This window comes from Talpa occidentalis, unplaced genomic scaffold, assembly GCF_014898055.3.
Source record: "Talpa occidentalis isolate TD23 unplaced genomic scaffold, MPIMG_talOcc4v2.1 talOcc4.3, whole genome shotgun sequence".
NCBI lineage: Eukaryota > Metazoa > Chordata > Mammalia > Eulipotyphla > Talpidae > Talpa > Talpa occidentalis.
In genome coordinates this window covers 136570889-136592242 of record NW_023603184.1, presented here as the reverse complement: position 1 = coordinate 136592242, position 21354 = coordinate 136570889, and the positions used below count along the sequence as shown (strand labels likewise).

The 21354-nt window shown below is 52.4% G+C and overlaps 1 protein-coding gene across 7 annotated transcripts in view; it reads left to right on the top strand.

Moving 5' to 3' along the window:
• Positions 1-21354, top strand: part of TNS1 (tensin 1) — a 199301-nt gene that overhangs the window by 111824 nt on the left and 66123 nt on the right. For all 7 annotated transcript variants that reach the window (XM_054700073.1, XM_037524017.2, XM_054700072.1 and 4 more), the window contains 10 exons: positions 240-290; positions 1651-1773; positions 2177-2241; positions 3752-3835; positions 7220-7332; positions 7916-7976; positions 8195-8270; positions 9456-9585; positions 11020-11085; positions 12212-12328. In XM_054700073.1, the coding sequence (XP_054556048.1) occupies positions 240-290; positions 1651-1773; positions 2177-2241; positions 3752-3835; positions 7220-7332; positions 7916-7976; positions 8195-8270; positions 9456-9585; positions 11020-11085; positions 12212-12328 (886 nt within the window). The remainder of the gene's footprint in view (positions 1-239; positions 291-1650; positions 1774-2176; positions 2242-3751; positions 3836-7219; positions 7333-7915; positions 7977-8194; positions 8271-9455; positions 9586-11019; positions 11086-12211; positions 12329-21354) is intronic.

The following is a 21354-nucleotide window of genomic DNA, read 5'->3' as shown; positions in this document are numbered from 1 at the left end:
CTTATCTGTGGTCCCCAGAGTCCTGGGGGTGGCCAAGTGTCTGCATGCTTCTCTCTCTCTTTATCTTAAGAACCTGAATTCCTGTTGGCCAGTGTCTGATGGATGCTTATGCATTCGAGTATGGGGAGAACTTCCAGCATTTGAGAAAGACAGCGAGGGAGAGCATGAGGAAGGTGGGGAAGGAGGGAGGTGGGGGCCAGGGAAGACGTTTGCTCACGATTTCTTCCTCTTCCTTGCAGCTTTTCAACCTCTCTGAGCGAAGACCCGACATCACGAAGCTCCATGCCAAGGTGAGCCCCTGGCCCTTTGGGGTGGGGGCTTCTCCACCGCCAGTCTCCCAAGGGTGCCCCCCTTGGGAGAGACAGGTTCCCACATGAGAATCTTGGGAGAAAGTGCTGTGACAGTTAGAAAAACTGATTAAAAGTTATGCTGCATCTTTTACTTGAAAAATGGACAATACTGCAGTAGTTCCCCGTTTTCCTTGGGGGTACATTCAAGACCCTCAGTGGATACCTGAAATCATGAGAGTTCCAAACCTTATTTTTTCTATATATAAGCTGCTGACGTCAATAACTAATAATAAAATAGGCAACTTATAGCAAAATGTATCAATTATAACAATATACTGTAATAAAAGTTATGTCAATGTGGCCTCTCACCTTCACTTTCAAAATATCTTATGCACGTAATGGTTTCAGACCTCCGTGGAGGGCCAGTCGCTGAAACCTATAAAATCGAAACCCTGGAGAAGGGGGGCTCTGTGTTTATTACCGTTTGTGATACAGATTCCAGAAAGCAAAGCTTGATGCAGGGTCTGCCCCTGGGGTGCACACAGGCCCTCTGGGGTGAGGCTGGGGCTGACATTTTTGTAGTGCTAGTGGAAAGGATTCTGCTGGGAAGTGCTGGTTTGGCCATGTGGTCATTCCTGCCGCCCCTTTGACCTCTTGCGGGCGGCTGTGCAGGGTCTGCCTAGCGTCCACGCCTCCTGCACACTGGCCCCTGCTGCTCTGTGGCCCTGGGCACAGGCGACTTAGCCGTTTGTGCCTCTGAAAGTGGATGGGCTGGGTTATATGTGCTCTCTGGCCCCTTCCAAGATAATATCTTATACTTTAATGTTCTGTGAGTTTAGAAAAGTTTTGAGGAATCTGAAGATGCTGTTCAGTCTGCTCGGTTTCCCTCAGACTCCTCTTGGTCAGCTTGAAAAATTGACGGCATGGACAAGAGCCGCAGGCGGCGGGGCGCCTCTCTTTCTTCCTTCCCTCAACCTGAGCCAGGCCTCAGCTTGTCTATGGGGGGGAAGCCAGGGGCCTTCTGGGGAGGCAGCACTTTGAGTCATGGGGAAGGGACTTTGGGGTGTTGACACCAAGCCCGTGTCTTGCACACACATGAGGACGCTGAGGCTGGGAGAGGAGCCTGATTTACCTGAGGCCCCACAGTGACAGCGTCAGAGCTGAGACGGGCCCTGGTGTCCTGCCCTGGGCCATATCCTCTGCCATCACACCTCCCTTCCAGTTGGGCTGAGAGATGGCAGGAACTGAGGCCGGCTGCTGATGGCGCAGCCCGGGTGCTGGCACGTGGGTCGTGTGCCGCCTTGTTGCCTGCTTGGCTCTTTGGGGATTCCCCCACTTTTCACACATGACTTGACCACAGGTACTGGAATTTGGCTGGCCTGACCTCCACACCCCAGCCCTGGAGAAGATCTGCAGTGTCTGCAAGGCCATGGACACTTGGCTCAATGCAGACCCCCACAATGTTGTCGTTCTGCACAATAAGGTCAGAGCGGGGGCTGCAGTGTGTGTGTGTGTGTGTGTGTGTGTGTGTGTGTGTGTGTGTACACGTGCATGATCATACCCTTGGAGGAGGCGTCATATCTGCCTCTGTCATTGCATTGTGTGAATGTGCAGGTCTGTCTGTGTTTATTCTCCTTTCTAGGGGTTAATAATTCTGTTCTGGGGGCAACCCTAAGAAATGAGGGATACCAGCTTGTGGGTTCCTCAAGTGTGGTAGGTGATCAGCTGTGTTTCTCCCATCCCCCTGCATACTCCTTCCTTCTGTGCTCCCATAAAACTACATCCTCTCTTCAGTCCCTCCCTTCTTTTCTCCAAGGCTTCTGGCTGGGCTCTGGGCCATAGACCCACCTTAGAAATAAAGGCTTTGTGTCTTGGGACTCTTACAGGGAAACCGAGGCAGGATAGGTGTTGTCATCGCGGCCTACATGCACTACAGCAACATTTCTGCAAGGTAAGAGGACCCCTGAATGTCCCATGCTCTGAGTAGTGACAGCTGAACACCCCTCCCCATCACCACCACCCATGGGCTCTCCCTTCCTTGGAGTGGGAGCAAAGGGACAGAGGTTCTGAGGACAAGATGGAGCCCACAGAAAGAAGGTGCCTGTCTGCAGCTCAGCGGCAGGAGCCTGTGGATAGAGGGCAGAAGAGAAGAGAGTCCGTCCCTCTTATCAGTAGTGGGGGGGCACCCTTGGGAGACTGGCTCATTTGGGACACCCCATCCAGCCAGCTGCTTGGGGTCACTTCTTGCCAAACTGCTATTTACCTGGATAAACAGGGCGAAATTCAGAAAGAAATGTTGGGTTCGATCTGGTCCAGCAGGATCGTCTAGAAGTTATCCTTGTTGGTCTGCAGCCTGTGGCCAGCAGGGCTGGTGCTCTGCCCACTTAGGTGTTTTGGAGCGAGGATAGGACACAGCCAGCGGAGGAAGCCCATTCTGATTCATTTTGCAGAGAGACAGAGGAGTCCTTCATTCCCTGCTCATTGCACAGTGTTTACTGAGCAGCCGCAGCAGCAGGCTCTGTTCTGGGTGCTGGGGAGCGGCAGTGGGCACAGCCAGGCCACTGTCCTCGTGGGGGTTAATAAGCAAACTCACTGGGAATAGCAGGTGATAAGTGCTGCGTGAGACCAGAGCCAGTGGTGGGCGGGGGGTGGGGTGGGGGGGGTGGGGGTGGGGGTGGGGCAGGGGATTGGGTCAGAGGAGACCTCTCAAGGAGCTGATGGTGAGCAGAGACCAGAATTACATGGGCTGTGCAGCAGGGAGGCTGTTTGAAGAACTGAGCCATATAAAGTGAGGTGGGGGGATCTCCAGGTAAAGAGAGGACGAAGGACAAGGGAATGTGAGGGGCTGGTGTGTTTGGAGCCCAGAGGGGAAATGAGGAGTAGGAAATGATTCCGGGGAGGGCAGATCCTGGGGCCCTGTGGATCTTGAGTGCTTTGGGGCTGTTATGGGCGTGGTGGGGCATAGCTGGAAGCCCAGGATGAGCTCTGCATAGCCTCTTTATTGTAACACGCCGTCTCTGGGCCCTCTGAGGAGGGTAGGGCGTTCTGTGGAGGGCTTGCCTGTAGGACAGTAGTTTTATGTCTAAGACACCAACCCAGCCTGGTCTTTATTTGCTCCGTGGTGAGCGCTTCCTTGTCTTTGCCGTGTGCCCACCTGTGTCAAGCTCTTTCTAAGTGACTTGGTCACCCTGATGACCTTCAAGGAAGGTGTGATTATTACAAGTGGTTTGGAAACTTTACCTAGCTTGCCAAGACGTGGGAATAGTGATAGGCTGGAGATGGACCTCAGGCTGTCTGGCTCCAAGACCCCCATGCAGAGTTGTGGCCACAGGTGGAGGGACACCAGGATTCTGTCTCTGCACAGGGTCTCTGCAGCGAGTCTTGGGGAGCAGGGGCGAGGGGACTAGGGACTCTTGGATGTGGGGGTTGGCTTCTCTGACCATTTGTTTTTTTCCCTGCAGTGCTGACCAGGCTCTGGACAGGTTTGCAATGAAGCGGTTCTATGAAGATAAGATTGTGCCCATTGGCCAGCCGTCCCAGAGAAGGTGGGTCTCTGTGCTTGTGGCCTGTGTGCGTGCATGCATGCACGTGTGCTGGCACTTGCTGTACGTGGGGACTAGCCTCGTGTGCCCATGTGAGATGGAACAGCCCTGCCTAGGTAGGGGTGTACCAAGCATGCATGTTCAGGTGCTAGCTGGAGTTATATGAGCTTGGGGACACTGGAGACAGCTGTGTGTACCCTCAGATGGGCATGGCAGTTGGCTTCTGAGGTTTGTGCTGGGGAGACCATCAGTGAGGGAGGCTTCTATCTGGGTGCCAGAGGGTGGTTTGTCTGGGAAGGCAGAGCAGTTCTTGGTCAGGTAGAAGCATTGCTTCAGCTATCACATGAGTCTATAGGAGGCTGAAGTCACGGCTGCCTTCCCCTGCGAGGTCAAAGGTGCTCACTAGGCCGGTCACCTTCTGCTGGGAGAGCTTTAAAAATTGGACTGATGTCTTCTAACCACATGGTTTCATTAGCAGCCACCATAGCCCAGGCAGGAAGCAGGGCAGAAATGCATTCATTCATTCATTCATTCAGCAAATTTTAGGCACTCTGCTTCATTCCAAGCACTGGAGACACCTAGTTGAACAGGATGAAATCCTTCACTTTTGTGAGCTAATACTCTATTGGGAAAGATGGCCATCAGCAAGTACATGTGCAGATGAGACATTCAGATAGCCATCAGAGCTGAGAGAGGAGAGGAGAGAGAGCTGGGGCACCAGAGATGGTGGGAGGAGACAGACTGTTTTAATGAGGGCTGCCTCGGGGACTACCTCTCAGAGGAGGTGGATTCAGGCCCAAGCGTGATCAATGACGAGCTCCCCTATGAGCATGGAGGGTGTCCCCATTTATAGATGAGGCGTCTGAGCCTGGGGAGGGGACTCGGCATGGCCAGAGTCCTCAGGGAGGAGTGACAGAGCTGGGATGCACATGGAAGTTTTGTGGCTTGGCCAGGGCTCTGCCTGGGTGGTCATGTCCTGAGGGCTGCCCTGGATTCTGCTTTGTGGGCATATGCTGTTTAGTGACCTCTGAACCACAGGAGGCCACAGGTAGTGTCAGGGCCGGGTGGGTTTGGGGGAGGCTGTAGGTGAGTGGGAGCCAGCAGCAGGGAAGTCCAGCCCCAGGGTGGTGACCTAGAGCGGGTCTCAGCCCAGCCCCGTGTGGCTGGAGCTGCAAGTGACCTGTCTGGTATGTCACACCTGTCTACACCTTGGGGGCCATGGTGCTGAATCTCTCAGGCACAATCTCATGGAGCGTACCCTCTGGTGAATACCCAAGCCAAGGGGGAAAACCAAACAACATGAGGGGCTAGAGAGCAAAAGAATGAAAGAGAGGGGCTGATGCAAATGGACCTACCTTTCTGAGCAGGTGTGGTCTGAGCAGGGAGAAAGAAACATGAAGGTTGGGGGCGAGGGAGCCAGGCAGAGGGAGCAGCAAGTATAGAGACCTGAAGACCAAAGTGTCTCTGGGTTTTTCTGCCCCTCAGAACACTGACTGGGACACAGGGTCCTCTAGGTGCAGGTCCTGGATTTTTCTAGCCTCCCCGTGCTGGGGGCCCCCTGCTAGCACCCCATCACCCCATCTTGCTTGCCTTTCTGGAATTTTGCTGGAACTGCTGGTGGCTGCTTCCACCATTGTAGTGGGAGCCCAAGTAGACATGAGCGAGTCCTGGGGCACACAACACCTGGTGGTCAGTCTCTGGGGTCAGCAATCAGAAATGGGGTGCATTTATGTGCAGAAAATTCTGGCGAGGCCACCAGACACAGCAGCTGTGAGTCAGTGAGAGTCTTCTCACTGAAGAAAGAACTCAAGTTTTCCCTCCTCCATCCCTGGCTTGTGGATAAAGCCCATGTATAGAGGGGCATGATCATGTCTGATGGCACCATGTGGCTTGGAGACAGTGGGCAGAGCAGTCGCTACTCAAAGTTCAAAGCCTTGGGAATGGGGAACAGCATTATTCAGAGATTCCGCAGTGCCCAGCCCTTGGAATGTGTGTGCACTTGACCTGTGCCTGCCTTGCAGCTCATATCTGCCATCACATCTGCTTATGGGAGGGTCATTCTGTTTGTGGCCAAATGTGAAAGTGCAACTGTGGCATTTACTCAGCCTTTGCTGCCACTTTCCCGCCTCTTTTCAGTGTTGCTTAATGGGAATGGAGCCTTTGGAGCAGAGGAGGGCAGGGAGAGAGAATGGGAGGCTCCTTGCTTACAGCTCCCCCATTCACTGTCACCCCGCCCGTGGACTCATTGTCCCCAGCACACAGACACATCCTGTTGGCACGATCAAGAAACCCGATAGGAACCCGCCATTCCGGGTTTCCGGTTTGAGTAATGGGGCTGGGGGCTGGGCAGGGGCCTGAATAGGAGCTGGTGCTGCCCATCAGATTATCTCGCTTGGGTTGTCCGAGGTGGACCCACCCCGGCTCAGGGACAGTGGCCCCTAGGCCTGGAGGTGGGCCAAGACACAGGAGGGGAACATTGTCATGGTCATGGTCCCTCCTATCCCCAAGAGCCACATTGGCTCCTGCTGAGGCTTGGTGTGTCCTGATTGGCCCAGCTGGCCCAGATTGATGTCTTCGGGCAATCGGAGAAGGGGAAACGCCAGCCAATGTGCTGAGAGGCGACGGTCCTCTTATTCTAGCAGATGATCTGGAAGTCAGACTTCTTTCCTTTTCTGCCCATCAACTCTCAGCTTGTGTATTTTTGTTGTGTGTCTCTGCCCCTTTTTCTGGACCTAATTTCCTCTCCTAGAAGGAGTGGAGCTGGGTTAATCCTTCATTTTTCCAACAAGATCTTTCCTAAAAGAACCAGGGGCTGTTGCCCCTAGAGAAAGAAACATGTAGCGGAAGTTAGGTATCTTCCAATGTCTAGTGAATTGATACAGAGAGGCTTTTATGCCCTTCAGTGTGATGCCCAAAAATCCAAGGATTAAGCTCTGTTTGCTGGACAGTGTCTGGTGGGCCTGTGGGTAGAAGTCTAAGCTTGATTTGGGCTTGGTGTAAGAGCTGGTTCGTGGTTGAACAGCCTGCCTCCTGCAGTTGCGAGCCACTAGGACCTTCATGTGTGGGAGGAATTTCGGTCCAGCTGGAGATTCCTGGGCTGGGGGTGAAGCAGGACAGATGGGTTCATGTTGGCCACCAGGGGGCGCTGGTAACTGCTAAGTGGGAGGTTTGACTGGCTCGGTCCTGGCACACTCAGCAGTACCTGCTTGACTGCTCACCACCCGCACTGTGGAGCAGGACTGTGCTGGGGTGCAGACCCCAACCACTGAGACATCTGAGTGGGGGGGACAAACAGGGTCTGGGCAGCGCCACCTAGGACGTTGCTTTGGGGGTAAAGAGACCCAGTACCCACCTCCGTCCCTGAAGCCACCCCTCTCCCTCCTCCAGGTATGTACATTACTTCAGCGGCCTGCTCTCCGGTTCCATCAAAATGAACAACAAGCCCCTGTTCCTGCACCATGTGATCATGCACGGCATCCCCAACTTCGAGTCTAAAGGAGGTACCTGCCCCAGCTTCTCCCCGGCCCCACCCCTCTCTGTTTCTCATCTCCTTTCTTTCTCTGCTTCTCTTTTCTGCATTATTTCTTACTGAGGTGTAGGTTCATGGCTCTTCCCATGAATGTTGCCACACCCACACCTACCTCCAAAGCACCCTCCATCCTAGTCTTCAGGGACCCTGCGTCTCCTCTTAAGATGCAGCCTTGGGGGTAGAAATGTGGACTCTGTGTGTAAATCCAGAGCCAGAGGCTTGGAGTCTCAGCTGCCACCCTTCCTATTTCTTAGTGTTCTGTCTATTCATTTGCAAAGTGACTTTGAACCTGGCATTGCTTGCTAGCAGATGATGTCAGATGTGGCAATGTCTTTATAAGCTTAAAAATGCCTTTCAGATGAAAAGTTAGCAATGCGTCCTCTTTCTCTATTTTCAACTTCCTCTTTTCTTTTTGTTCCCTCTTTTCCACCTTCCCCTTCCCTCTTCTCCCCCTGCCCCCAGTCCTTCCTTCCATTCTCCTTCCCCTTTCCTCCTCTCCCCCCACCTCCTCCCACTGCTCTGCCATCTCAGCTGACAGCAGCCCTCTCTTACAGGGTGTCGGCCATTTCTCCGGATCTACCAGGCCATGCAACCTGTTTATACATCTGGCATCTAGTAGGTATTCTGTGGCAATAAGAGACCAGGGATGCCCGAGGCCCAAGGCCTGGGCCAGGGGCAGAGAGATGGGTTGCTGCCTAGCACTGCTTCCAGGGTGGGGCTGTGGGGTTGGCCAGTGAGCTTTCCTGGTAGCAGTGGCAGAGAGGTAGCAGGAGAAAGTTCCCTGCCTGCCAGCTCAGCGGCCCTCTCTTCTTCTGCCCACCTGTCTCTCCTAGCAATGTCCAAGGAGATAGCCAGACCAGCATCTGCATCACCATCGAGCCTGGGCTGCTCCTGAAGGGTGACATCTTGGTGAGTGTGTTACAGGGCAGGGAGAGGGGCACCCCAGAGCCCCCAAACCTGCCTTCCCTAAATAGGCTCTACCATCTGTTGCGTCAAGACAAAACATATAAGACCTTTAATGGAAAGGAAACTTTAATACAATTATTGAATAATACAGAAAAAACAGAGAATATAGTTTCTAAATCAAGCACCCAGAGTTACCCATCCCCTCCTGGGTGAAAGTCCACCCAAACGGGATTGGCCCAGAGCAAGGCCCCAAAGCCTGCCACCAGTCTAAAGCATCTTCCAGTGGGGACCCACAGAAAAAGGTCAGAAACAACCCAACAAGTCTGGAAGGAAAAGAGAAAAATCAAAACCAAGATAAAAGCTGCCTTTGTCACCTCCCCACGGGTCTCTCACCCAGTCCAGGACCAACAGGCAGGTGTAGTTTCTTCACGTGTCTCTCTGCTTCATGTGCCTCCTGCAGGTCTCCTCCTGGCTCTCCACCCTGCTTCCTTCCTTCCTCAGCCTCCAGCTTCTTCTCTTCCCTCCTCAGCTCCACCCTCCTTTGGGTGGGGCAGGGAACCTAGAACTTCCCCTTTTCCTGGGCACCACCCTGTTACAAGTGCTACCCTCTGTCTCAAGACCCCCTTCTCTGTTTCTTTTTTCCTCCCCTTCTCCCTTCCTTCCCCCTCTGCCTCTCCGGACCAGGCAGTAACTTCTGATGGGCTTGAGGCCCTCAGGGCCCCTGCAGGCCTTCTAGACTCTGACGGTCCTGGTCCGTGTCCCTGCCTTGGTGTTGGACATCCCCTCCCCTGGACTTGGGTCTTGTTCTGGAACATCTCCAGGGAAGTATCTTTCAGTCTGAGCTGATACCTCCTGGCTTCCTGTTGGTGGCAAGGACTCCTTCAATTCTAACTTCAGTCCTTCCTCCTGTCAATTATATTCACTGCTACTTTTTCCATTCTGACCCACACGCAGTCCTCTTTTTGGGGAGGATAGTTTTGTTCCCCAGGACAAGCCTGGCCTCCAGTTCTCTGCTATTGTCGAAGTTGCCCCAGAAAGCTCTAAGATCCTGTTTGGTGTTGTTGGTCTCTCCCTCACTCAGTTTGGGGTGAGCCTTGGACACCCAGTCAGTGGCGATACTAAGGTGGCTCCTTGGGACCTGATTCCCCACCCCCATGCCCCTGATGGGCTCGCTCTCTTCCCCACCAGCTGAAGTGCTACCACAAGAAGTTCCGCAGCCCCGCTCGAGATGTCATCTTCCGTGTGCAGTTCCACACCTGCACCATCCATGATCTGGGGGTCGTCTTTGGGAAGGAGGACCTCGATGATGCCTTCAAAGGTGGGTTCACTGGGTGCACCTGGCAAGGAATAATATTCCACAGAGTAGAGGAGCAATAATGAAGGGGCTATGGCAGCAGTAAAGGGGAAACCTCTCTCCTAGTGATGTGGGGGTGGTGGTCAGGTATCTCTCTTTGCTGCTTTTCTTTATCTATTTGAGGCTTTATTTATATTACCTTTAGATCCATGGCATATCTGCAACCATCCATTCATCTGTCCATCATTCATCTACCTATTCACCTACCACTCATCCATTCATCCATCCATCTGTCCATCCATCCGCCCACCCATTTGTCCAGCCATCTATCCATCCATTCATCCATTTACCCATCCATGTACTCATTCATCCAGCCATTCACCTGCCCATCCAAATTCCCCCATTTATGCATCAGTCCATTCCTCTACTCTCTCATCCATCCATCCATCCATCCCATCCATCCATCCATCCACCCATCCATCCTTCCAGCATCACTTGTATGTCTACATCTTCAGGGGTGTGCTAGACCCTGGAAATACAAAGAAAAGGAAGTCAGGCCCTATCCTCGGGGAGCTCACAGTCTTGTCAAAGAAAGTATCACAAACTGATACTATAAGGTGATGCCAACACGATGGAGACAGGCACAGACATAACGGGTGCCCCAGGGAGCAGACACCATAACTGCTGTAGCTTCTCTTCCGACAAGCAGTGGATGGTGAACTGTGTCCAGAATGGACTCAGGCAGAGAGTGGGGCTGAAGTTTGGAGGAGGGACAGGATCCTTCAGTGTAGTGTGGCTTATGCCCGAGAGGGATGTTTCTGTGGTAAGCTTTTTCCCCCAGGAGAGCGAAAGCAGAAGAAGTTGTTTTGATTACAGAAAAGAATGCTAACGTTATCAGTCTTAACAGAGGCAAATAAAGGAGTAGCTGACAAAATAAAGGTGGGGTTCGGAAGAGGGCAAAGGAGGGGCACAAATTTCATTCTCTTACATGGAGGGAATCAAGAGAGACCTTTGAACATGGACACATCAAAAAATAGTCTTAACTATAGTACTTAACGTTTCACAGATAATCAGTAATAATAATAACAGGTTTTAGAAGAAGGGAAATGTGAGTATCATAAGTAAACCTGGTTATTAATTTTCATAGTGGTGAATTAATAGAGTTTTTAAAATTGGTATATCTAAAAATGGTGGCATTAAAAACTGGCTGCTATTTAGAGTCTTAGAGGTAACTATAAGTAGAACAAGAAATAGAAACAGTTGCCTCAGACAATAGGATGGTGGCTAAGGTGACGAGGAACCTTATTTCATGCTACATGTTTTGTATTATATGTATTATACTGTCAACCATTCATAGTTGTAGCACTTTAATTTTTTCTAGAAGAAAACTTCTTCTAGAAGTTGGAGTCCATTTTGGGAACTGATTGCCTATCTTTGTTTTTCCTTCTCCTTTTCTAGATGATCGATTTCCAGAATACGGCAAAGTGGAATTTGTGTTTTCTTATGGACCAGAGAAAATTCAAGGTATAAGCAAGTTAAAGTGCATTTATCCACTCCCTTTCCATTTTGACATGTCCCCACCCCCTTCACCACCCACCACTCGTCTGTTCTGTGACTGCCAACTCACCTGTGATTGGGGACCCAGTGGTAAAGGGTCTGTGTAGCATAGTGGACCCCAGCTAGACAGGAAGCAGCAAGTTAATCTCTGGATAGTAAAAATGAAAAAGCAGACAGAAAGGCGCTGGGTTGGATAAACTGTTTTGGTCCCATTAGGTCATTATCCTGTTATATTCCGAGATTGGGGGCCATGGTGGATGGAGGGAGTGGCCAGGGACACTCCAAGGTGCTGATGGATGATAAGTATTTATGAGAACTGAGGTGATTCAATCTGGAGACCAGAAAGCCAATTTTAATAATAGCCTTTAGACTGGTTATATGTGGAGACCAGTTGTGCACCATCTTATTTTTTGAGAACAGGATGGGAGAACATGAAGTCAGGTCACAGCCAGAAAGACTCTGGATGGGCTAAATAAAGGACAGCCAGGCGGGAAGGTAACTCCCCTAGAAGACTTGACTTGTAGCTTCTGCTCTCTTCATCTGGGGTCTCTCTGGCTGCAGAGGAGAGACTCTGCCTCACCCCTCAGGTTTCTTCCTAGAGTGAAGAGCATTTAAGTTGTGTGTGGGGGGGGGGAGCAGGGGAATGGCTGGGATGACCTTCCGTCCTCTCAGTGTCAAGGCTGTGATTTTCCTGCCTTCCCTGACCCCATGTAGCTGCCCACAAGCCTCTCCCACACTCCCCCAAACTTCAGGACCGAATTCCGTGGTCTCTTGGCACTGCTGCTGGGACCTGTGGGACACATCCATTTAGAGGGCCCCCCAGCTTTCTCCCATGCAGGCGGGGGTCTTCATTCCTAGTGCCTTGTCCTGATTTAGCCCTCTGACCTGGTATGAACCTTTCCAAGAATGTAAGAAACCAGACTCCTGGGTTCTCCATCCAGCAGAAGCCACTGGTCCCACCTCTCCATGTGCAAGAAAATGAGAAGTCCCTTAGGGAGCATCCCTGGGAAGCTCGCTGGCCTTCCCTGTTTTTCCAGCTGCTGATCTCTTTTTCCCTTCTCTTTGCTGTCCTCTTGCCCTCCCTGCTGCCTAGGCATGGAGCATCTGGAGAATGGGCCGAGCGTGTCCGTGGACTACAACACCTCTGACCCTCTCATCCGCTGGGATTCCTACGACAACTTCAGTGGGCATCGAGATGATGGCGTGGACGGTAGGTGGGACCCTTGGCCCAGACCCACTAGACCACACGGCCGTGCCCACTGGGCCGTGACTCTCTCCCAGGCTGCGATGCTGTACCCAGTTCAGCGAGGGAGAATGGAGGTCCAGAGCCCTGCTGGCTGATCACAGTCAGTGCGGGAGATAAGGCAACATATAAATGTGTTAAATAATGAAGACAGAACTAAAGAATGCAGCAAAGCAGCCATGTTGGTGTGCTGTTGGTGCCAGGCCAGTCTCACGCACAGCGAGTACTCTGAGATGGGCAGGGAGCATTCTTGAGAGCTGGAGCGGCCTGGAGGGCTCCGGGGAGAAGGTGGCCTAGATTGGAGCTTGAGATTCTCTCTGTGCTGCAAACACCACGTTTGTTAGATTTCTTTTAAACCCACTGGTGAATTTCTGCAGGCTTGTGCCTGAGATCCCCAGGGTCAGAGCACTAAGAATGTAGACACAGCCGCCAGGGCCTATGAGCTTTCATCAACAGCCAACAAAAATGTTTGAGAACTGGGAACAAACGGATAGGCTCCAACATTTGAAAAGAAAACTGTGGAATTGAAATTAATACGTGTTTAATTTAGCTTCAAAACCTAACATTATGTCAAACGGTCAGGCTGCAACTTAGCTCAGTTCTTGCGAGTTATATATGGCTTATACTTGTTTCTGTGATTCATTTGAATATGTGTGATAGGAGGTGGGGTGGGGCCTTACAAAAGTGAGTGAGACCAGAGCCCAGGAAGGTTTGAGATGCCCTGTCTGGAGTTTGGCTGTAGGCTTATTTTCTTGATTTCTAGGACCACGGAATATGGGAACTGGAAGGATCCTTAGGATTGGCTCCCCACCCACTTGGCCGCCTCCCCAGTCAGTTTTCACTTGGGGTAATGGAGACCCTCTGGAGAAGGATCTCCTATTTACCACAAGGCCTGGGAAGTGTCCTCTCAAGGACACCAACTCCCAGCCTCTAAGCTTCTCCCAGCTAAAACTGGCCCTGGGGTGGGACCGTGTCAACCTAGGGACCCTAAGTCATGAGGCCAAGCTGGGCTAGCTCTGGAGAGCCAGGCCTGCCTGCCCTCACCTCCTCTTTGCTCTGTACCCTCGCCTCCCTCTCCAAGACTTAGGATTTGTTGACTCATTCTGAAAGTCTTGGAGGCCTTTTCTGACCTTAGTGACCCTGGCATGAGTGATGGATTTTAGAGGGAGTGGGACAAGGAGGGCAGTTAGCCTAGAATTTCGGGCTTGATGGGGGTATGTTGACATGCAACATTGTGAAGTTGATGGCTTGTCCCCCGCCCACCTTAGGTCCCTTTCTTCTCTCAGGGCCCAGACATCCCTCCCCACCCCACTGAGGCTGCCTACCCAAAGCAGGCTCCCTCCCCCTGCTCTGGCCCCAGCGCCTGTTCTGGGTGGCTGAAGAGAAGGCAGAGGCTGGGAAGAGTTCATTCCGAGATACCAGTGCTGCCAGCTTAATTGTTCATCGTTCTGGGGATGTTTGCATTTTTAACAAGAACACTTGGCAATTTGAAGGAATTTTCAATGAATAGTAAAGTGCCAGGCAAACAAAAGTTAAAAGAAAAGAGAAAGGAGGCGTGGCTGCGGGAAGGACAGGGCTGGGGATACAGAGGGCTGTGAAGGAAGGAAGGGGGACAGACAGATGGAGCAGAAGCGGACAGGGAACAGTGAGAGGCGGGGAGGGGAGGAAGGAGGGGGCCAGGGAAGCCCCTGGGCTCTGCTGCCCTACCCCTGCCCTCCCCTCTGCTCTGATGCTCCTGCAGGGAAGGGGATGGAACCGGAGGGACCTTTGGCCAGTTAAAGGTCAACTGGTCCTGCAGGGACAGAGGGGCTCCTGTCTGGAGGACAGCTGAGTGCTGGCCCTAAGCCTGCAGGGTAGGAAGGGAGGTTGTGCAACTGGGATGGTCCCCAGGGGAGACCCTGCCTGGCCCACTGTGTCCTCTCTGATGATGCTGGGCTGCATTCCTCACTGGGGCAGGGAAACAAGCCAAGCTCACCCTGGGGCAGGAACAGTGACCATTGTTCCAATCCTGCTTCTCCTCTTGGGGGCATTTCTGGAAGGTTCTAGATTCTGGGGCCCAGAGCAAAAAGCATTTTCCTTTGATTTACTCTTTGGTCAGATAGGGACGCAGGGGCCTGATGTCTTCCCAGTTGTGGGCAAGGCCCAGTGTGTGTCTCCGTTTCCTCATGTGCTTGCTCGCCTAATTCTTAGGAGAAAACTCAAGCAGAGCCTGGGAGGGATGCTGGCTATTTGTGGGAGTGGTCCTGGGGTTGGGGCTTGGCTCCCGGTCGCTGCGGTGCCCCAGGAGGCTCTGCCTGCCCTTCAAGGAGGTCACTGCCCTCAGCACTATAGGGCAGGAGGTGCGCTTACGTGCTTGAGAGCCTGCACGCGCCCCTCTGCAGCTGAAAGCCCTCCGCAAACTGGTTAGCCTTTCTGTGCTCTCCTCTCCTCATTGACAAACCTGCAGGTGTTGAGCCCCTTTGTCCCTGGATAAATGCAGCAGTTTTCATGAGAGGCAGTTAGTATGAAGTTTAAAAAGTAGCCCCTGGGCCCAGACTACCCAGGTTCCCATCCTTTGATTATCTGCCATCCTCAGGGGGCCTTTTTCTCAGTACTAAAGTGGGGACCCAGTAGCCAAATCATTTTGAGCACCTTTGGGGAGCAGCGAGGAGGCTGCCTGCTGTCTCTGGCATGTCCATGGGGACTGTGCCCAGCAGCTCAGTCCTGAGAACAAGGATGAGGGTCAAGGCCCTTTGGCTTTGGAAGCCAGCTCTCACTTTGCTATGCATGTGACAGTCACTGTCCATCATTGCTCACAGCCACCCTTTGGGGGACCATCACTGTGTCTGGATAGGGAGACTGGCCACAGAGGAGTTAAGTAACCAGCCCACGGTTGCCTGGTTAGAAGGAGTAGATCCAGCTGTGGAAGCCCAGCGCTCACCGCTATCATGGCCTGGCTTGGAGGATATCCCCACGGCCTATTCTGGGCATCTGTGGCAATGCCCAGGTACCTGCTGAACTTAGGCCAGTGTCTGTCCCCCGAGCCCCCACCTGTCACCACTGGACACCAGGTTGCACCTGCACTGCCTCTTGTGATGAGGGAGGGGCCAGGCTCAGTGGTGGAGTACCCAGAGGCCATAGCACTGGCCCCAGCTGGGCACTTAGAGGAATTTACTCCCTCCTCTCCCCTCTCAGGAGGGTGTGGGGCTGCTCTGGCCTCTGGAAATAGATAGAGGCGGGTGTGCCCGAGGTGAAATGGGACCCTTTCTGGGTGTTGCTGTTTCTATTTCAGGCCTTTGGGACAGGGGACAGGAGAGGCCAATCCCTTTGGAGCCCACCCATGTCTCCGAGGGGCAGCAAGGACACTGAGCCATGTGCTCAGGCCAGAGGTCATTTCTAGCCTGGTCCTCCTGAGTGGCCGGGGCCCCACCTGGCTCACCCCCTGCTGCAGTGAAGGGAGCCAGCGCTGGCTCAGGGCCCCCACTCTTTCCCAGGAGACCTTGACTCAGTCTCCCTCTCAGGATCTGCACTGTGCTTTAATCCCTTCCTGAACTCCAGGCTCAGATTCAGGTGTGTGGCATGTGATGCTTAGAAGCACTTCCACCCCTTAGGGCACCACCAAGCAGTCTCGGCTGCAACACAGGGCAGAGGAATCCCCGTGGGCACTTCCGGTCCCTGTAGGCCGACCTTCTGAGCTGGCTGGCCCAGGGCAACAACAGGGCCCCTTTAGTGTCTTCCTCTCCAGTGAGGAAACTGAAGCTGGAGGAGGATCTTGCCACGGGCAGGCGGGCAGTCCCCGCCTTGTGGGACCCACCTTTGCATGCTCTCCTGGACCTCCCGAAGTGCCACCCAACGGTGGAGAGACGCTGCCCTCGCCTGGCTGTGAGATAAGAGGTAGAGTTGGTGTTTGCATCTAGGGGTTTGACTCCAAATTGCTTTCCATCTCCCTTGGAGTGCAGCTTATTCAGGGCCTGCTCCCCCTCATTCAAGTGGCTCTGACAGGGTGATTGTCCAGGTCCTCAGACCCTCAGATGACAGGGAGCTCATGGCCACACAGGCGGTCCCATGTCACTTTGGGAGGTCCAGGAAGTGGCACCAGAACCAGAGGGAAAGTGTGCCTATGCATGCGGGCAGGTGCAGGGACTCTGGGGGGCATTCTCTCTCCCCTGGACTGAGGTGAAGAATCTAATGGAAACTCAGTATTAGGCCTTGGCTGACCATAGGGGGCTGCTTGGGGCCGGGAGCTGAGGCGTGCCAGCTGTCCCAGGGGCCCCTTCCTCTGCGAGCCGCCCCCACTGCTGGCCCTGACAGATCTGGCATCTCAGTCTGCTTGGGCAGCCACAGCAGGATCCACATGCTGTTGACTTAACAGACGTTGCTTGCCATTCTGGAGGCCAGAAGTCAGAGATGAAGTGGTGGGAAGGGTTGGTTTCTCCTGAACCCTTCTCTTCACCATGCATGTGGCCACCTTTGTATGTGGTCTTTCTGTGTTTGTGTCCGAACCTCCTCTGCTGATGAGGAGAGTCAGAAAGTGTGGAGGCCCACCAGGGACCCCTGTCAGCTTAGCCTCTTTAAAGGCCATATTTCTACATACAGTCACATTCAGGTGTCCTGAGGGAAAGGACCTGAGGGTCAGCCCTTTGAAGTGGGAGGGTTAGGACTTCAAACATGAATGTTGAGGGGGACACACTTAAATCCGTGACACCTAGCAAGGTGTGTTTTTTTCTGGGTGTGTTTGGATGCCTGAAACCTTGGTCCTGAGTGGGGAGCATGGGACGGTCGGGGGGTGGGCAGAGGGGAATGTGGTCCTCCCCCAGCCTCCTCCTTGCAGGAAGTCTCTGTCTTCCTCCAGTTTGGTCTGGAGCCTGCCTGCTCAGCGCTCTGGCTGACACCGCGCTTTTCTCAGCCTCCAGAAGCCCCATTAGCTCTTTGGCCTGAGTTCTGAAGCCCCATGCCCAGCTCCCAGTCCCCGTGGGTGGGAGCGGGCTGGGTTTTTGCCTATGCTGCACAGAGACCTCTCTGCCTCCCCCGGAGTGCTCTCAGGCGGCCTTCTCGGAAGCAAGTCTCAGATCAAGGGGTGCGGGCTGCCTTCCGTTCCTCCCTGCCCACCCTCCCCTGACCTCGTTGGAGGCTACGTTGTTTAGAGCAGATTGGGGAATGGAGCTAGGGCTGGGGAGATGGCAGCTTGTCCAGGGCCAAAAGAAGAATGGAGAAAAGGTCAAGCTCACTGGCCTGGCTGAAGATGGCAGGTGCTGGGGGAGGGGGTGGTCCTCCAGCCACCCCACCTCGGGCTTTCTCAGGAATGATGCCCGTCAGCCCTCTGTTGTTCTGTGGGCAGTCCCACCAGGATCGGGACTGGTGACAAGGGGACTCAACTTTGTGCCCAAGCTCCTCAGTCTACAGGATCTGTAAAGAGAGGCAGTGTCCTTCCTCGGGGGAGTGTTTCTGGGACTGGGGGGGTCCCCACCCTCCTCAGCTTCTTTTGTCTGAGTTGGTAGAGCCTCCATGGTGGTCTGTGGTGACCTCTTATGGGCTGGGTTAGTCTCAGGAGTCTCTGATTTTTTCTTTTAAGTGCGAGGAAAGAGGCAGGGAGAAAGACATTACAAAACGACAGAGAACAAGAAGGAGGGATAGGACAGACTTGGAGAGACAGATGACAGACATTTGCCTAAGAGGCAGGGAATTTGGGCTCTGGTGTCTTTTTTTGTCTTCAGAAGAATGTTTTTACTTGATTTCCCATTTTTTGGTCTGTATGTCTTTATTTTTTCCCACCACCATCCTTTATTACCCTCCTGTAACCCTCACTCCCAACCCCTTTTAAACCTCGCAAACCTCTCTCAGTTTATTAACGTCGGCTAGTTTTTGTGTGTTTTGTCTAGTCATCTGCTATGTAAATGTCCAATATTTGTCTTTGTCATTCTGACTTGCTTTACTGCACATAATTCCCTTGAAACTCCTTCCATTTTGACAGTTCTTTTTTTTTTTAAGATTTATTTATTTATTTATACAAGCACTGGGTACAGTCAGAAGCGCAGGAGGGTGAGAAATTCACCAGAGCCAGAGCGTGGAGCAGAGCAGGCAGAAGGACCGAAGTACACTGCTGAGGGGAGCAGCGGGCGGCAGAAGGGGTCTGCGCACCATGCGGGACCCTCGCCTGGTGGTCGGGAATTGAACCGGTGCTGCAGAGGCTGCGGGCAGCTTCGCAACCCGGCGCTCAACCACTGCACCACCGGGGAGGCTCCATTTTGACAGTTCTTTTAAAAAAGATTTATTTATTTATGCATACAAGAACTGGGGTGCAGGCCAGAGATGTGGGGGGTGAGAGGATTCACCAGAGATAGAGAGGGAAGCACAACAGGCAGATCTACTGAAATACACTGCTGAGGGGAGCAGTGGACGAGACAGGAGAGGTCTGCTGGGCAATGTGGGTCAGCTCCCTGGCCGGAGATCGAACTCGTGCTGCAGTGGCTGTGGATAGCTTCATAGTGCTGTGTCTAAACCCCTTGCACCAACAAGGAGGCCCCAACTCCTCCCATTTTTCTGTACATGGCAATGTTTTGTCTTTCCTTACCACTGATAATATTCTGTAGAGTGGCTATGCCACATCTTGTTCTAGTCTTTTGTCAGTGGGCTCTTAGCCTGTTTCCACGTGCTAGCTAGTATAAATAGTGCTGTGGTAAACATTGCAGAGTATATAGTTTTTTGAGTTGATGATTTCACATTTTTTGGATCAATGCCAACAAGTGGGATTACTAGGTCATCGGCTGTTTCCATGTTCAGGTTTTTTTTTTTTTTTTTTTTTTAAAGATTTGTTTATTTTTACACAAGAGCTGGGGTACAGGCCAGAAATGTGGGAGGGTGAGAGGATTCACCAGAGATACAGCAGGGAGCAGAGCAGGCAAACGACCGAAATACACTGCTGAGGGGAGCAGTGAGTGCGACAGGAGAGGTCTGCCGCACCATGTGGGAATCTCCCTGGCCAGCCCCCATGTTCAGATTTTTAAGGTAAATCCATCACTCCTCTTTTTTTTTTTTTTTTAAAGATTTATTTATACAAGAACCGGGGTATAGGTCAGATGTGCGGGAGGGTGAGAGGATTCACCAGAGACAGAGCTGGGAGCAGAACAGGCAGACTGACCAAAATACACTGCTGAGGGCAGCAGCGGGTGAGACAGGTGAGGTCTGCCCCGCCATGTGGGTATCTCCGTGGCCGGCAGGGATAGAACCGGCGCTGCAGTGGCTGTGGACAGCTTCACAGCGCTGTGCTCAACCGCCTGTGCCACCAGGGAGGCCCCGTCACTTCTTTTTTAAGCTCCTCTTTATTTCCTGTAAAATTTGGGAATTGGAATACTCATTCTTCCATTTCTTTGAGCTCAATCACTCTTTTTGCAGACCTGCAGCGGACCTGCTGGTATATACCATGCCATGGCCTAGATGGTAGCCAGCCTTGTGTGCCTGCCCTGTGCCAGGTGCCACTGACTCTGGTTTTGTGACTGTTAGTATGAACAAGCAGGACTTATAGGATGTCAGTGAAAGTCCCTTTATTGTCTACCCCTGCCCTTTGAACCCGCCCTAAGTCTCCTCTGACATCAAACGATATGTGAATCCAGGCCTTTTGTGGTCACTCCTAGATAATAAAAGATCTTCTGGTTATAAGTATGCCAAGTGTGACTGAGCTTGCTGCTTCATCCAGAGTTAGTATCCCTCCTTGTGAGCTCCTACCTGCAGGCACCACTGTGAGGTTGTACAGGCACACTGTGTAGAGACAGGCATGGATGATATGACCTCTGAGCCTGCCAGCGGGAGATTACAGAGGCTGTTTCTCTCCTGCAGCACTTTCATGGATGTTTTGTTCTCTCCTCCCCCCACAACTGTCCATAAGCCTTTCGCTTGCTGTGGCTGCGGCGCTTCAGAACTCACGACCTGTCCTCAGCCTCACTCCCTCTAGCCTCTTCCTGCTAAAATTGATTCAGCCCTGAATGTGGCCCTCTATGACAGGGTCTGAGGCAACCCCAGACTGGTTCTCTCTCCCCAAGGTTCACAGAAGCCCTTTCAGCCAAGCCTGGGGTTGATTGAGATGGCCAGACAGTTCCTCTTTGCATTCCCGGCCTGCCTCTTGCCCCGTCAGACTCCAGACCTGAGCAGGCCTCCTCTCTCTTGATCTCCGTGTTGAGCTGAGCTGATTCATTGAAATCCCTAGCGAGTGGCACTGGCAGTGAAACAACACCCTCTGCAGAGTTCCTCATAGAGTCTCCCACTTCCTGATCCTTTGCTTCTTCATATAGATGTGTGCGAGGGTACACTTTAGAGCCCCCAGTTTTGAGCCATCTCTCTCTGTCTTAAAAAAAGACCTAATAGCTAACATTGTGTTTTCCTATTAGGGCCTCCCTGGTGGCACAGGGGTTAAGGTCTTAGCACTAACAAGCTGTTGCCAGCCACTGCAGCCTGAGTTGGATCCCCGGCAGGGAGCTGACCCACATGGCACAGCAGACCTCTCCTGTCTCACCTGCTGCTCCCCTCAGCAGTGTATTTCAGTACATCCGCCTGTTCTGTTCCCCATTGTGTCTCTGGTGAATCCTCTCACCCCACCCCCGTACCTTTGGCCTGTACCCCAGTTCTTGTATGCATAAATAGAAATAAATCTTAAAAAATATTTTCCTGTGTAATGAAATATGATGATAAAATTTAATCCCTATTAATATATAAGTTAATATAACTTAATTGTTAAATTTAATACCATAGCTTCACCTGTTTAACATGTCTATAATTTAGTACCACGCTCTAACCAACTGAGCTAAGCAGCCACTAAAGTGCATATAGTCTGATGGGCTTTAGTGTGCTTAGGATTGTACAGACCTCACTATGATCATTTAGAACATTTTCACCACGCCGCAAAACAACCTCATACTTATTAGCAATCATGCCTCATTTTTTTCCCCACCCCCACCTAATGTACTTTCTCTTTCTGTGTAGATTTGTTCATTCTGGACATTCTGGACGTTTCTTGAAGTGGA